This window comes from Pogona vitticeps, chromosome 3 (genome assembly GCF_051106095.1).
Source record: "Pogona vitticeps strain Pit_001003342236 chromosome 3, PviZW2.1, whole genome shotgun sequence".
NCBI classification, from domain to species: Eukaryota; Metazoa; Chordata; class Lepidosauria; order Squamata; family Agamidae; genus Pogona; species Pogona vitticeps.
In genome coordinates this window covers 131,482,991-131,498,302 of record NC_135785.1, presented here as the reverse complement: position 1 = coordinate 131,498,302, position 15,312 = coordinate 131,482,991, and the positions used below count along the sequence as shown (strand labels likewise).

General features: G+C 37.6%; 1 protein-coding gene across 6 annotated transcripts in view; it reads left to right on the top strand.

Moving 5' to 3' along the window:
- LOC110078403 (protein diaphanous homolog 3) overlaps positions 1-15,312 on the top strand; it is a 355,467-nt gene that overhangs the window by 212,563 nt on the left and 127,592 nt on the right. For 5 of the 6 annotated variants that reach the window (XM_078390739.1, XM_078390740.1, XM_078390743.1 and 2 more), the window contains 2 exons: positions 9,636-9,761; positions 14,131-14,294. In XM_078390739.1, the coding sequence (XP_078246865.1) occupies positions 9,636-9,761; positions 14,131-14,294 (290 nt within the window). The remainder of the gene's footprint in view (positions 1-9,635; positions 9,762-14,130; positions 14,295-15,312) is intronic. The other variant, XR_013543712.1, reaches the window with a different exon arrangement.

The window sequence follows — 15,312 nt, the reverse complement described above, 5'->3', positions numbered from 1 at the left end:
CTGCAGCTTTCCTAAGGTCTAGTTACATCTGCTCAACCTCTGGATCTTCTTATCTTTTCTTTTAGCTTTTATAATTTTTTAAGGAGAGGCTATATACCTGGAATTTCTTTTCCAGCGACAAGTATAGCCTGCCATCCTTATCACATCTTTTACTCTAGCTTCTTTTATTTTTTCTGTGGCTAGAGTAAATTTACTCAGTACTCCTTGAAATCTAAAATACGGTACACCTCTTCCTTCCCAATATTTCAATTCATATTTTCTCCTATTCATTTGGTTTAGGACCATATTTTCTTTTCTATAGTCCAGCTTCATCATATTAATGTGAACTACCCTTCGATATTTCTTTCTCTTTTCTTGTACATCTCTGGAATTCTGTTTTAAAAGTCCAAGTTTACTCCTTTCTTCTCACTCACAAATTTATTCATGTTCTTTCTAGATATAGATTTATTATTCACCTTCCGAATTACAGTCACATTTCCTTGAATTTCCATTTTATCTACTTGATTAATTTTAGATGCACAATTAATTTTATCTAGTTCTATTTCTTTATTCTTCCTTTTCTTAGATGGGGTTTTGGGTTGCACGGTTTTACCTACTTGTGCAGATACAGAATGATCAGCTTTTTCAGTTAACTGCGTTCATTCCCTAGGTACTGGCTCTGCTAACTGCAATTTCCTTCCCTCTAAAGTTTTCATTTCCCTAACTTCAGGATAGTAGGGTCTTTCCTGCATCTCAGTTAAGTTTTTCTCTTTTCCAGTATTCAATTTTAAGTTAGGCTCTGATATTGCTAAGGACTTTTCTTTAGTTACAAGATCTTTGTCCATACAGAGTTTCTCATTACTTTCAGAGAACAATAGAATATGATTTTGGGATAATTTTAAACAACCCTCCAAATTATTGTTCTCCTTTAGCTCCTGGGCAAAACTCCTTTCCTTGGGTTTTTCCATAATCTTACAACCCTCTTCAAGCCAATTAGTAATCTGACCCTACAGGAAACTTTTTTCTCCCCAACTTTCTTCTGTTGCTGTAGTGGGTATTGTAACAGCCTCCTCATGCGTCACAAAGGGGCTATTACGTCACACTCACTCACACTTAATTCACGCTGCCACCAACCATTCCCTCAAATAATACTTCAGGCCAATGTATGATTTAAAAATAAAAGAACTTGTGTTTATTGTGTACAACAAAAGGAATGGTAAATCACTTGAAGAAAAATAATAAGGCAATCACTGTAATAAAGTAACACTCTCACACACTCTCCCAGACCCTCACTAGATAGCACAGTTCTTACTTCACAATATCTTCAAGCCCTATCTCCCTAGCATAACCCTATCTGGTCCCTAACCAGCCCTATCTCAGACCCTATCATGTCCCTATCTTGTCCCTATCTCAAATCCCTATCTAAAGCACTCACACCATTCATTCCCCTTATATACACTAGCTCCACCCCTTATGTCCCACCTTCCGTCACGCTATTGGCAGATGACATACAGCTTCAGCAGTGACGGACAGGTGATGTCAACGTTACTGTAACAAGTATGTTCTGACTTCCTAGTGAGCCTGTATATACAAAACCACCCTTAACATGTTTCATCTTTTTCAACTACAGACATCTCTCTGTGTTCATGGGTCAGTTGATTGAAACTCTTATTAGAATTTTTAATATAATCTTTGCAAATATCTTTTATTTTATTTTCCTTGCAATTGAAATTTTCCTTATAGTTTGTTACTAAGTCTTTCTTAGCTATTCCTGTTACTTCAGATCTCATCTTTAACTCAGGATCTCCCTGTCTTTGGTAAATGTCACAGCTTTGACCATATGCATTTATGTGTTTCTCCATCTTTGGCCGGTAATAACTTTGTTCTATCCCCTGCTCTATGCACTTAACTCCAAAATGACCTCCCTCATATCCCTTTTCCATTCTTTTCTCTCTGTACTCAAAAGGGATAACCATTTGTTTGTGGAAACTTTAATCTATAAAGAATCTTTTAGGGGATTCTGCAATTACAATGGACCCTCAACTTACAGACTTTTCGAGTTACAGACTTCTCTGGCCGCAAAATTTAGGTTCGACTTGCAGCCAGAGAATCGACCTACAGACCAGAAAAAAACAAACAAAATTGAACAAAAACAGAACAAAAACAGCTGGTTACGGATTAATCGGTTTTCAATGCATTGTAGGTCAATGGAGACTCTACCTACAGACTTTTCGACCTGCAGCCACCATTCCAATACAGATTAATTCCGTAAATAGAGGGTCCACTGTACTGTTTCTTTGACTGCATTACAAGATTGCTGTAAAGTAAAATCATTTTCTTGTTCTTGTTTAAAACTTTCTTTCTGAGAATTTGTTACAGCTACACCTTGTGCAAGTTCAGATGATTGACTTACACTTAAATCTTCCTTAGGAAGCTCACAATTACAATAAGAATTCTCTATCTTTTCTGTCTGTGAGTGTGTAGTGATTAAAACACTTTTGATATGCTCTGTTAAGTCTAGCCCAATCAAACATGGAGTATGAATCTGATTTGTAATGGCTACTTTAAATATACCAGTCCACTCTTTATACTTTATATGCACTTTAGCCATGGGTAGCTTAATTAATTCTATCCCAATTCCTTTAACTGTAATTTTTTTCATTTGGAATGATCCTGTGGAATAATATTTGTATGGCATATAGTTATCTGAGAACAAGAGTCTCTCAATGCTAGATATTTGATATTATTAATGTAAATATTTTCTCCAGATGACTTCATCAATTCCATGTTGGTTTTAATGTAATAGCAGTGGACAATCTCTGCTAGAGGAGGCAGTTGCTCCTGCGTCACTGTTCTGTCAGTTAAACTGTCATTCTAGCTTGTCTCAGAATTTTCATTCTGCTTTTGTATATAGTACATTTTTTTAGGTACAACTCCCCTTGTTTTCTGTTGTCCCATTTCTTTGTTTTTAAGATTCACAGTTTGAAATAAAATGACCTGCTTTTTCACAACCAAAACAAGTTTTTAAATGTCTTTGAAAAGGGGTTCTGTCTCCCTTTTCTTCAAACCTTTTACCCATCTTTTGGTACTGTTCTGACGGTCTCTGTCTAAAATGGCTTCTATCTGTATATTGGTTTTTGTGGAAATCTTTGGGTTCTCTTTTTCTTTCTTCAAAGTTTCTGCCCAATTTCACTTCAGAATATTTTGAACTCCTAATCTCTGATATTAAATCTGCAGATTCACTAGTTTGTTGTACTGTTTTAGGTTGTTTGTCTCTAACTAAATATCTTATATCAGTAGGCAAAGCTGAATAAAATTGTTCCAATCCTATGAGGTTCTGCATATCCTCTAAAGCTTGCACATTAGATTGTTACATCCATTTTTGTAAATATCTAAGTAGATTTGCCTCAAATTGTGAATATGATTCTTCAGGCTTCTTACTTAACTGTCTAAATTTGCATCTGAGGTTTTCAGAAGTTATTCCAAATCTTGAGAAAACTAATTTCTTAAAGATCTCATAATCTCTAGCTTGGTCTACTGAAATATTCGCGTACATTTCAGACAATTCACTGCTAATTAAGGACCTCAGTACCAGCATGTGCTCTGGTCCCGTCACGTTATAGTCCCAGCAGGCTCTCTCAAAGGAAATTAGAAAAGATTCAGGCAATCCCCCTTTTTAAATTGAGGGAATTTCTTAAGGTCTACTCCTGAGGCCCCTTCATTTGTACTGTTACTGTTGTTACTGTTTAGAGATGCCATTTCTAGTATAAATTTAATAAATAAATACAATAAATAAATGTTGCATCTCTTTTTCCCTCATTTCCATCCGTCTCTTTTCTGCTTTAGCCCTTTCTTTGGCCTCTGCCTCAGCTTGTCTGGTTTGAGCCTCAAGCTGTAATTTTCTTAACTGAAATTCCTGCTCTTTCTCAATTTTCCATTTTTGAAACCCCAGGGAGGTTAAATCAGTTTCTCTCCCTGAGACATCCTCCTGTTCCCTACTACACGGGGCCATAGTAAAGCTGTGTCATGATCAGCCTCCTCTAAAGGAGAACTTGACCGGTCAGACAGAGAGTAATTGGAAGTCTGTGCACTCTCATGCAGCTGGGTTGAGTCCTAGGTGACCTCAGCCAAGGCATGCAAGAAACCTCTTACAAGTCTGCCCTAAAAAGATACTTGCTCAACCTTAGGAAAAATCAATAAGAAATTACACATGAACTTTGTAGTCCTCAGACCTACTTTGCTCAATAAGGTAGGACTCAGTAGCTTGCTGTGGCCTTGTTTCCCCCTCAGGGTATTGCTAAGACAGCTTCACTGTTCAAGAGACAGAAAGATTTTATAATTATTATTTTTATAAAAAATATATAGATTTACAGAATAAAGTCAGTTTGATGCAAAAGCATAGCATATTTATTTATTTATTTATTTAATATATTGCTGTTTTCAAGGCTTAATACAAAATAGAAATGAAGCAATACAGTGGTGCCTCGCTTAGCGATGTTAATCCGTTCCAGGAAAAACATCGCTAAGGGATTTTGTCGCTAAGGGAAATTAAAAAGCCCATAGAAATGCATTAAAACGTGTTTAATGCGTTCCTATGGGCTTAAAAACTGACCTTATGCGAAGATCCTCCATTGTGGCAGCCATTTTGGGTGCCTCTAAAGCGAGGCAAAACAGTGGTCGCCATTTTGTTTTTCTGGCAGCCATTTTGGAACTGCCGATCAGCTGGCCAAAAATGGGGGCTTTGTGATGATCGCTTCAGCGTGATCATCGCAAAGCGATTTTTCCCCATAGGGGCCATCGCAAAGCAATCACTTTTGCGATCGCAAAAACAGCGTCACAAAGTGATTTCGCCGTAAAACAGAGCAATCGCTAAGTGAGGCACCACTGTAATTCATTTCAATTACAATAGCTCTAAAAATCCCTAAAAATCTCTAAAAGCTTTCTTAGGGTAGACAAAAGGCAAAAAGCCCCCCCTTTCTTTCTTCCTTGTCTTCCTACATTCCCCTCAGTCCTCTACCTGCACTGGGCAGCAGGCAAACAGACCTAGCAAAACTATGATGGATAAAAATAGCAGAACAAAAGAAAGAATCTCATCACATAGGAAAAGTTCCTTTTTGAAGCTTCTTGGAACCCCCGTTCTCCTCCATCTCTTGAGCTGTCATCCAATTGCGGCATAAGGTTATGGAAACAGTCCCTCCTTCTCTTCTCATGAGAAACAGGTGTTGTTTTTCTCAGTCCATCGCTTTCTATGCCACAACAAGTGTCTGGTCTTCTTATCTTGTAATGGCTTGTCCAGGCCTAAAGGAAAAACATTCCCACAGCCCCCTGGAAATACACTCCCAGCATGCAAAATCCTTCATACACAGAACCAATATGGAATCCATTTTACATTGTTCACAACTACATAGCCCATCTCCAATACATTATTTAAACCACATAAATCAACCCATGACAAGCTGCATCACAACAAGGCCAATACAATACTAATAGTCTTATGATGGCTGCAGCAGGCTTGGCTCACTACACTCATGCACATGGCAGCAGACATTTTTCACCTACCATTGATCCTAGACCTGTTCATGCAATGCAAGGACATAGTCCTTCTCAGACCTACCCCACTTAACAGCTTGGAAAATTCACCTGACCTGAAAATAATAATTTTTGAAGTAAGAAAGCCATATATCAAACACAAAATGTATGTATAAATGGTGGAGATTTATCCACTTTGCTAAATAATTGCACAAGTTTTACCTTCTGCTGCATATAGTGTTACATTTTTCCTACATCCAAAACAGAAAGATCTATCTCATTCCTCTATCAAAGTGTATGATTCAGCAGTTGTTGCACATCAGCCACCAGGTTCAGCAGCGTCACATTTCTTCAGGCACCCAGTTCTTAAGAGGTCTTTGAAGGGTATGAAAAATATTTATCCAGACATCAGATCCTGCTGATGCCACAATAGTCACTTTCCTTGGTGGTAATTTATGAAGCCACCGTTTGAAGCCATGGCTTTTGCAGATTCTAGGCTTCTAACTTACAAGACATATTTATAGTCATTGTCACTTCTGTACATAGGACTAGTGAGTTCTGCAACCTCAGTTGTGATCCATCTTTCCCACAATTTCAAAAGGATTTTTGCTGTGTGCCATCAGGTGACCTCTGGTTTGTGGTGACTCTATAAATGAGACATCTACAAAATGTCCAATCCTCAGCTTTCCTGCTCTATCTCTACTCTTGTAAACTCAAGCCTGTGGTTTCCTTCATGGAGTCAATCCATCTCATATTTGGCCTTTCTTTTTTCCTGCTGCCATCTACATTTCCCAAGATTGTCTTTTCTAGAGAACCGTGCCTTCTTACAATGCACTCAAAGTAGGACAGCCTCATTTTCAAAATTTTTTACACTAGAGATAGTTCAAGCTTGGTTTGATCTAGGACCCACTTATTAATCTTTCTCTTAGTCAAGGGAATCCACAAAGCTCTCATTCAGCACCATATTTCAATTGAATCATTTTTTTCACTGTCAGCTTTCTTAACTGTCCCTTTCACACCCATACATGGTGACTGGAAATGGAGCAATGTGGATGATCCTGGTCTCCAGTGACACATGATTACACTGGATGATCTTTTCTAGTTTCTTCATTGCTGCCTTTCCAAGTCTCAGTCTTCCACTGATTTCTTGATTGCAGTCTTTCTTTGGATTGATGACTGAACCAAGGTATATAAAATCTCTATTTCAGTTTCTTTATTATCAGTGCTAAAGTTGTGTAGTTCTTCTATAGTCATGATTTTTGTACTCTTAATATTCAACTGCAGCTCTGCTTTGGCACTTTCTTTCACTTTTCCTAAAGGTTGTTCCAAGTCATTGCAGCTTTCTGCCAGTAAGATAGTATCATCTGCATATTTTAAATTATTGATGTTTCTTCCTATATTTACACCTCCTTCATCTGAATTTAGTCAGATTTCTTTGTATACATTCTGCATACAGATTGAACAGAGAAGCATAGACTGATTTTGTTCTGAAATTCTTTTATGCTCTACACCAGTGGTTCTTAATCTTTGTTAGGTGTTTTTGGACTGCAACTCCCAGAAGCCTTTACCATCAGCTCTGCTGGCTGGGGTTTCTGGGAGTTGCAGTTCAAAAACACCTGAGTAACAAAGGTTAAGAACCACTGCTCTACACTAGCCAACAGATATTTCCAATATTCATAAGGATAATGTAACATTGTTGTCTGACCTCTCCTTATGTAAAGTGGTCTCAAAGTTCCATCTGAATCAACCCTTGTTGCTTCCAACTTTCCCCATCATCTACTTTGGAACTGTAAAAGTTACTCTACACTTTGGACGCCCACAGAGTGTTAGCCTTCTACACATCCAGAAAAAGGGACTTGAGAAACTCCACTAGACTTTTTGTTAGCTACCATGGATCAAAGAAAGGTAAACATGTTTGTAGCGATCACCCTGCCTATGCATATGTATGAGTGTATCAGCATGCACCAATAAGAGTGTTGGCAAGCAGAGCCAGTGGAACATAAAGGGAGGGGTGAAACAAATAGTAAGAGCAGATAGTCAGTGGAAAAGCAGTTAAGAGTGTGGAACTTAGAGAGAGTCAAGTGTGGAATAAGTTATTACGGAACTACTGAAAGCTTTAATGTCTTTTAGGAATCTACTTAAATGAAACTCAAGATTTGAACTGTATCCAATAAACATGGTTTTGTTAAAAGTTACATACAGTATGGACCTCGGTCTTTCCAAGTAAATAATGTTGACAGAGATCAACTGGTGGCAGCATAAATAAGAACGTGCTTGGTTCTTATTGGTGTACAGCGGTGGGATAAAAAATAATCCAGTGAAGCCAAAGTCTGAAAGTGGATTTTCTGGAGTTGTGGGTACATTTTATTTAGGATCTGTGGTAAAGAAATGGGTAACCTGCTAGAGCTTTTGTGGAAAGGCTTAGTGGTGGGGCTTCTGAACCCAGGTCTGGGGAACTTAAGATAGGGAATCGACTCTAAAGAAAACTTCTTTTTACCTCAGGATTTGAGAGACCCAGTGGGCAAGCACAAAATCCAGAGCTCTGAGAGAAATGGAGCAGTGGTGGATAAGAGTGGAAGCCAGGGTCAGGACAGATCTGAGGGGATAGGAAAATAAAAAGCTAAAAAGAAAATTATTCTGGTGTCTGTAGGCAGGGATTGTTCAGACAAGGAAACATAGTAACGAAAGTTGTGAGGTGGAGAGCAGCCAGAGAGAGCTGCTAAGTAAAGCGCAACATAGTTACTAGAAAAACAGCTGAAAGAGAGGTCCTTTTAAAAACAGTAAACGAAAGTAAAAACCCAGTTCACTTTAACTCAAATATGCCCCCCAAAAGAACAAAAAAATCAGTCATGGAGGAAGTTGAACCTGAGGAGGCTCAGGGAAATGGAGACCCACAAGTTCAAGAGGAGGGACCTCAGGAATTTATAGTGATTGTCTCAGAGAAAGAAAGTGTTCTAAGCCCCCAGGATTTTGAAAGACAGAGGTTAGAACAAGAATATAAACTCAAGGAATTGGGAATTAAAGAGAAAGCCAGGGCTGAAGAGAGCTTAGGTCAGACAAATGGAATTTTTAAAAAAGTGAAATGCATTTTCAACTGGAGATGAGGAAATTAGAATTGGAGGCCCAGAACAATAACAATAACAATTCAACTGGTGGTAAATAAGAATGTGGTGTGGGCCTTAGATTAGTGAAATAATCCAGGGACACACAAGGGGCACGTTACAATGTTACACCTCAAAGACTGTCTAAATGAATAGTTAACACAATCACCTTGTCACCAACTAGCAGAGAGATTGCTGCCCAATTTCTTAAAGAGGCACTCTATTAGAGTAGTCACTATGTTATCTTTCTTTTTCAGTAAAATTTAGCTGAGAGAAATTAGTAGGACAGTGGCCTGGTCTTAACAGTCTAATGTTAATCAACCATTATAAATTGGATGTCAGGGCCAAGTTTGATGCTGCATTTGGTAGAGTGGTGATCTCCTCTGTATGATATCCCACCAGCCACAGTGTAACCCTGCTAGTCGTGCATATGTGTGATTTCACAGAGACCATGAAGAAGGACAGGTGGCTTACCTGTATTCTTTGAGTGGTCATATATGAATTCACAAACCCACTGTTCTCCCCTCTGTCTGCCACACAACTACTATTTTCTTATCTATGGTGGACTGGGAAATCAGGGCCTGATATGGGGTAGGGAGTATGTGCAGTGGAGAAGGAGTGCTTTAATACTGGAAGGTCTCAGGGTCATTTGTGCAGGCACAAAAGGAGCCCATATGTTTGAATTCACAGATAACTACATGAACTAGCTGAAAGTATGCAATCTTTTCATATTCTGGCATACATAAATGTATTGAATCTGTCCTTGCAAATTCTAAAAATGCCATCTCACTAGAAGTGTCTGAGGTTTGCCTAATAAACTTCTAATACAGGGCTTTTTGTTTGTTTTAATAATGTGATGTTTAGCTCAATAGAGTGATAATTCATGAAGACATGGAATATGGTCTGCATGTCACAAAAATGTATTTCTATATTGTGGTTCTTGTAGGTTATTTCATGCAAATATTCATCTAAACGGTATTCACCTTTTGATGTAGCTGAAGTTATTAATTAAAAATATATATTTAGTTTCAGTAGAAAACTTGGAGAAGAACCTAAAGCAAATGGAAAGGCAGCTTAAACAACTTGAGAGGGATCTGGAGACCTTTCCCCTGTCAGAAGATAATCATGACAAATTTGTGACAAAGATGTCCATATCCTTTTTTTATATTAAATAACTTATCTGGCTTTGTCTGATGTTCTTTAACAAATTTTAACTTTATTTGCATAATCCTTATTCAATTTAAAGCTATCACTTTTGACAAGCCTAACCTCTTTTCCACCTTGAATTACTAAGAACCTAAAATGGCTTAATGAAGATTCACGTGTAATTCATGATCTGAAAGTAGTACTGTGGCTTCTCCAGTTATTCTAAATTTTCTTCATATAAATATAAAAGTACTTCATTAAATTAAGGAAAAAAACATAAAGTGCAATCTTTTGAGAAGTTGGCAGTTAAGCATAATAATTTTTAACTATAGAATACAGTCTACAGTGAGGTCTTGACTTAAAAACGGCTCGAGTTAAGAACATTTTGACTTAAGAACCACTCTCATAGGAAAATATTGACTTGACTTACATACTTAGATTTGAGTTAAGAACTGAAAAAAACCCACGTGGGAGGCAAGGAAAGTGCAAAATTTGAATTTTCAGTTAACTGTTGGCCAGTGAAAAGGGTGCCTGTCTGCTTCCTCACTCCTCCCAGCGTTTAGAGAGTGGATTGGGAGACAGTCTTCAGACTGCCTGGTACTGTACTGCCTGGACTGTATTTTCCCTGCCTTCCCTGAACCTTTCTTGACCTAAGAAAAAAAGAAACAAAATATACCCCTCTAGTGGTCGAAGGCGGAATAGCAGCTTCCCATTAGTTTCTATGGACGGAAAAGAGCAGATACGGATCAAATGGTTTTTAATGCATTCCTATGGGAAATGCAGATTTGACCTGAGAACTTTTTGACTTGAGAACCGCCTTCCAATACGGATTAAGTTCTCAAGTCAAGACCCCACTGTATTTTATAAATGAAAGCTCACTCTAAAGCTAGGAATAGCCATTAGATTGCCCATTTTGATTGTTTTCCAACCTGAGCTGATTACTTTATGCTGCAAATACAATGTATTTCAATTTCAATTGGATTCTACATTTCCTCTCTTCGTCTGGAACAGTCACTACCATTGTTCCACTACATTTTTAGGAGCCAGCATAATTAGTTTTGTGAATCGTGTGTGTTATAGCTGCCAGGTTCTCTTCATTCCCTAACCTCCATGTTTTCCAGTCTAAAATTACCCATGACTACTTTGCATTTGGCTAAGAAGCAACTAGGATAAGCATAAAGAAACCAAGACTGAAAGAACTGGGCATGTTTAGCCTTGAAAAAAGAAAGAAAGGTTCTTTCCCTTGAAGAAAATAAGACATATGATAACACTTTTCAAATACTTGAAAGACTGTTATATAGAGGATGGGCAGGATCTGATCTCGATCATCCCACAGTGCAGGACATGTAATAATGAGATCAAGTTCCAGTTACAGGAAGGCAGATTTTGGTTGAATAGCAGGGAAAACATCCTAGCTGTTAGAGCAGTACAGCAATAGAACCAATTACCTCGAGAGGTGCTCCAACACTGGAGGCATTCAAGGGAAATTCAGATAACCACCTGGCAGATATCCTTTGATTTGTACTCCTGCACTGAGTAGGGGGTCAGATTCTGCCTGCTTCTTGGTGTCTCTTATCGTTGTGTCTTATGCCTAGTATCTTTGTTATTCATACCTGGTGTTTGTGGTGTGACATGTCGCTTATTGTCTATGTTCCTTTTCCTTTCTATATTTATATTTATCTTGGTTGTTTACATTTCAACTGTAAATAACTGAATGTTGCCAGTGTAGTAAACTGCTGATATTTATGAATAGAATTTTTAAAATGGATATCTCAATTGTTTCTTCCTGGGTAGCAAAGTATGACTCCTGTTAATTATGAGGCTGGCAAGCTGCTGCTGTGGCAGATAGTTGCTTTTGTTCTAAGTAATTGGATCTTTGCAGCTGCAGGAAAAGCGAGATGCTTTAAATTACCAAAGTAGTAAGTTATAGGTCCAGCAATTTCCTGCATCAGCAGATGACACTTACTGGTCATGTTAACATATTTAAATATTTTGTGGTCTAGGAGTTCTTTTTCTCAGTTGCTTTCTATTTCTTTATCAATTGTTTACACGTTCAGCTTTAAGTTATGAAAGATTATTTTACAAGGCAATGTTAATTTACATTGACTTTCCTTTCGGACTTTATTGTCGAGCTGGCTGATTGTCCTGCAGTAACTTTTAGTAAACTGCAGGGTGAGGTTCAAACCTCATTTTTAAAGCACAATGTACACTTTCAGGGTTGCATTCTTTATATTCCTCATAATTATTTTACCATTCCCTACATACAGAATGTCAAACCTTGACAAATTCATTTTTTCCTGATAGTATCTATAATTGTGTAGATATCGCCCTTACTAGATTATTCTAGCTGACTGCCAATTAGTTTTATAGACTACATTACATGCAATTCAGTTCTTTAATTGCATGATTTTGTTTCCTGCAGTTAAACAGATAAATCAGAATATTGAAGACATTAATACAAATGTTATGTGAAAAGACAATTAGAATTATGTCAAATATGTTTTAAATGTGCAGACGAATAAGTTAGACATCAGGTACTTTTGCAGCAGGGAAGTTTCTTTTTGATTATGATGTGAATGCATTATTTCAAAGCACTATAAGTATTGGAATCTTCATCAATTAAAAAAGCAAAATAAATATAATAGTTTGAAATTAGGTATCAGATAAAGTTTTAGTTGTGTTAGTATTCTTGTGCAGTAATTTGCTTCTTTAAAATATCATATAAAGGTATGTTTTAGAAGATAGATCTAAATATTAATTTTATGAAAAGCTTACTAAGTGCAGGGATTGTTCAGAATATAAGAAAAATGTGTCTCAGTTTATTGATAAACTGACACTTTTGGAACAGTTTTTTTAAAAAAAACTATCTAACCAAGTTAGGTTGGTAACTTTGCTTTATTAATCATAATTATGTGCTTAATAGCCTGCTTCGGCTTGAAGGAATTTATAATGTAACTGGCTTGGAATGAAGATATAATATAAAATTAAATGGCTAGTGGGGCTGACTTGCTGTACTCATCCAGTCAGTATAAAAATGCCATCTGAATGCTCACTTCTCATTATATTTAGTGAAATAAAAAGGTTGAAAATCTAAAAAAATCATAGAAGGTGAGCATTTGGAAATATTTCATCAGAAGTAGTAGTTTTTCAGGATTGTTCTTCATTAATCAAAATCCTGTTGGTGTAAACTTATGCTGGCTGAAACAAATGGCACCTTCAGCTTGTTCTGAGGCTCCTTAGGGCTCCCTTTTGCCCTGGGGAAGACTTCAGGGGCCTCAGGATGGCAGGCGGGTTTTAATCGCCCCTTATTGCCAAACATTTCAATCCCAGCATTGGAAATTTTTGGCTAAAGCTCCCACCCTGTCTCAAGGCTTCCAAAATCTTCCTCAGAGCAATGGGGAGTCTTCAAAATCTTCAAACCTAAAATGGGGGTGACAGGAATCTTTCACTTAATTTAAATTAAATTTTATGATGCCAGCTGATGATGTCATCAGCTTCCACTGGCATTAACCCATTATTGACCAGTATGATACATTAAGTACTGAGAGATTTTTAAAGTCACTTAGGATAAATAAAATAAATAAATGAGGCCAAAAGTGGAAAAATAAAGAAAACCACGAAACAAGAGCTCAGGGTAGTATTTTTTGAAAATTTTTAACATGAAATAGCAAAAATTCCTGTCATGCTGTTGCGTACTAGATAAGAGAAAAATTGTACCAGATATGGCTTTGCTGAAATCAAGATACAGTGGAGCCTCGCATTGCGACGTTAATTCATTCCAGCGAAATCGCTGTTGAACAAATATGTCGCTATGCGATATTAAAAAGCCCATAGAAATGCATTAAAACCTGATTAATGCGTTCCTAGGGGCTTCAAACTCACAGTTCAGCGAAGATCCTCCATAGCGCAGCCATTTTCGCTGCCTGTTAAGCGAGGAATTCGTCCCAGAAAACAGCAGGTGGCCTTGTTTTTTTCCTGGTGGCCATTTTGAAACTGCTGATCAGCTGTGCAAAAATGGTCACTTTGCGATGATCGGTTCCCGAAGCAGGGAACCGATCATCGCAAAGCGAAAATACCCCATAGGAAACATCGTAAAGCGATTGCAAAAGCGATCTCAAAAAGTTCATCACAAAGCGATTTTGTCGCTAAACGGAGCGCTCGCTAAGCGAGGCACCACTGTATATTACATCTGCAGCATTTACACTGTCTGCTAGGGTTACCCTATTAAAAATTCTCTTTATCTTTTTCTGTTTCGTATTGGTATATAACTGAGGAATGTAAGGCTGCTGGAAGTATTAATCTCTATTTGATATTCATTTTTTTTCTTTTAAAAGGACTCTACTGTTGATTCTGTAACCTTAACAAACCTAATACACCTTTGCAATTCAAGCAAAGCAGGAATTCCAGAAACTTGTTAGGTTGCATGACAATATGGAAAAACTCTATCGAAATGTGATGGACTATTATGCTGTTGATTTGAAGAAGGTTTCAGTGGAGGAATTTCTAATGGATTTGAATAACTTCAGAACAATGTTCATGGTAAAGTATATATAACCATAAAATGTTAGACTTCATAAGAATGTACACTGTCAAATACATTAATGCCTTCAACAATCAGTTACTGTTTACATTGCTGTAAGGGAAGATATGGTTTGTTGACATATGCTGGTATGCAAGACAGCCAGTTTGCAATATAGGTGAAAAATGCATGCATTTAAAAAAGCAGCTACTATAGAGATGGTTGGACAGTGTCATCGAAGCTACCAACATGAATTTGACCCAACTCTGGGAGGCAGTGGAAAATAAGAGGGCCTGGTGTGCTCTTGTCCATGGGGTCATGAAGAGTCAGACATGACTAAACGACTAAACAACAACATAGTTTTAAAATTATGCTGCAGTTCACTCCCCCTTCTGATATTCAGGAGCAAGTGTCAATCCTTGTATAGTCAGAGTAGCAACTAGAAGAGGAATAACTTATGTGCACAGCTATAGAAAACATTAACTGAAGAAATAAAATATGTTTTGTTAAAAATTTTACAAAAAAACCTGAAAAGCATAAAATGAAACTGCTTGTTTGGATGAGAAGGAAAGAAATATACAGGAACAATGTATGGTGAGTAATCAGCTCTGTAAATGTGCTCATTCATAACAGTGGGAAGCACAGTGGGAGATGGGGAGTGGGGAAAGGGAGAAAAAGGGCCTGGAGTTGAAAGCTGAAGTTGAAAGGAAGGAAATAATAAAGTTACAGAACAAAAAAGAAAGCAGAAGAGAGGAAGGTAATGGGAAATGAACGAAGCCACAATAACAAGTGTGGGAAGAGAAATGGGAGGCAGAGTGAGTTGTGGCTTAAAGCGTTCCAGCAGTACAGGTTTCAATACCTCCTTTTTTTGTTTTTTCTGTTTGGCAGCCATACACAGCCTAACAAATGGAAATAATTCCTCATTCCTTTTTTTATGGCTCCCATACCTAGCTGAAGATCTGAATTCCCCTGTAAGATCCCTGGAAAACCTCTGCAGGCAACCGTAAGGACCAAAAGCCCCCTTTTGTATGTCACCAT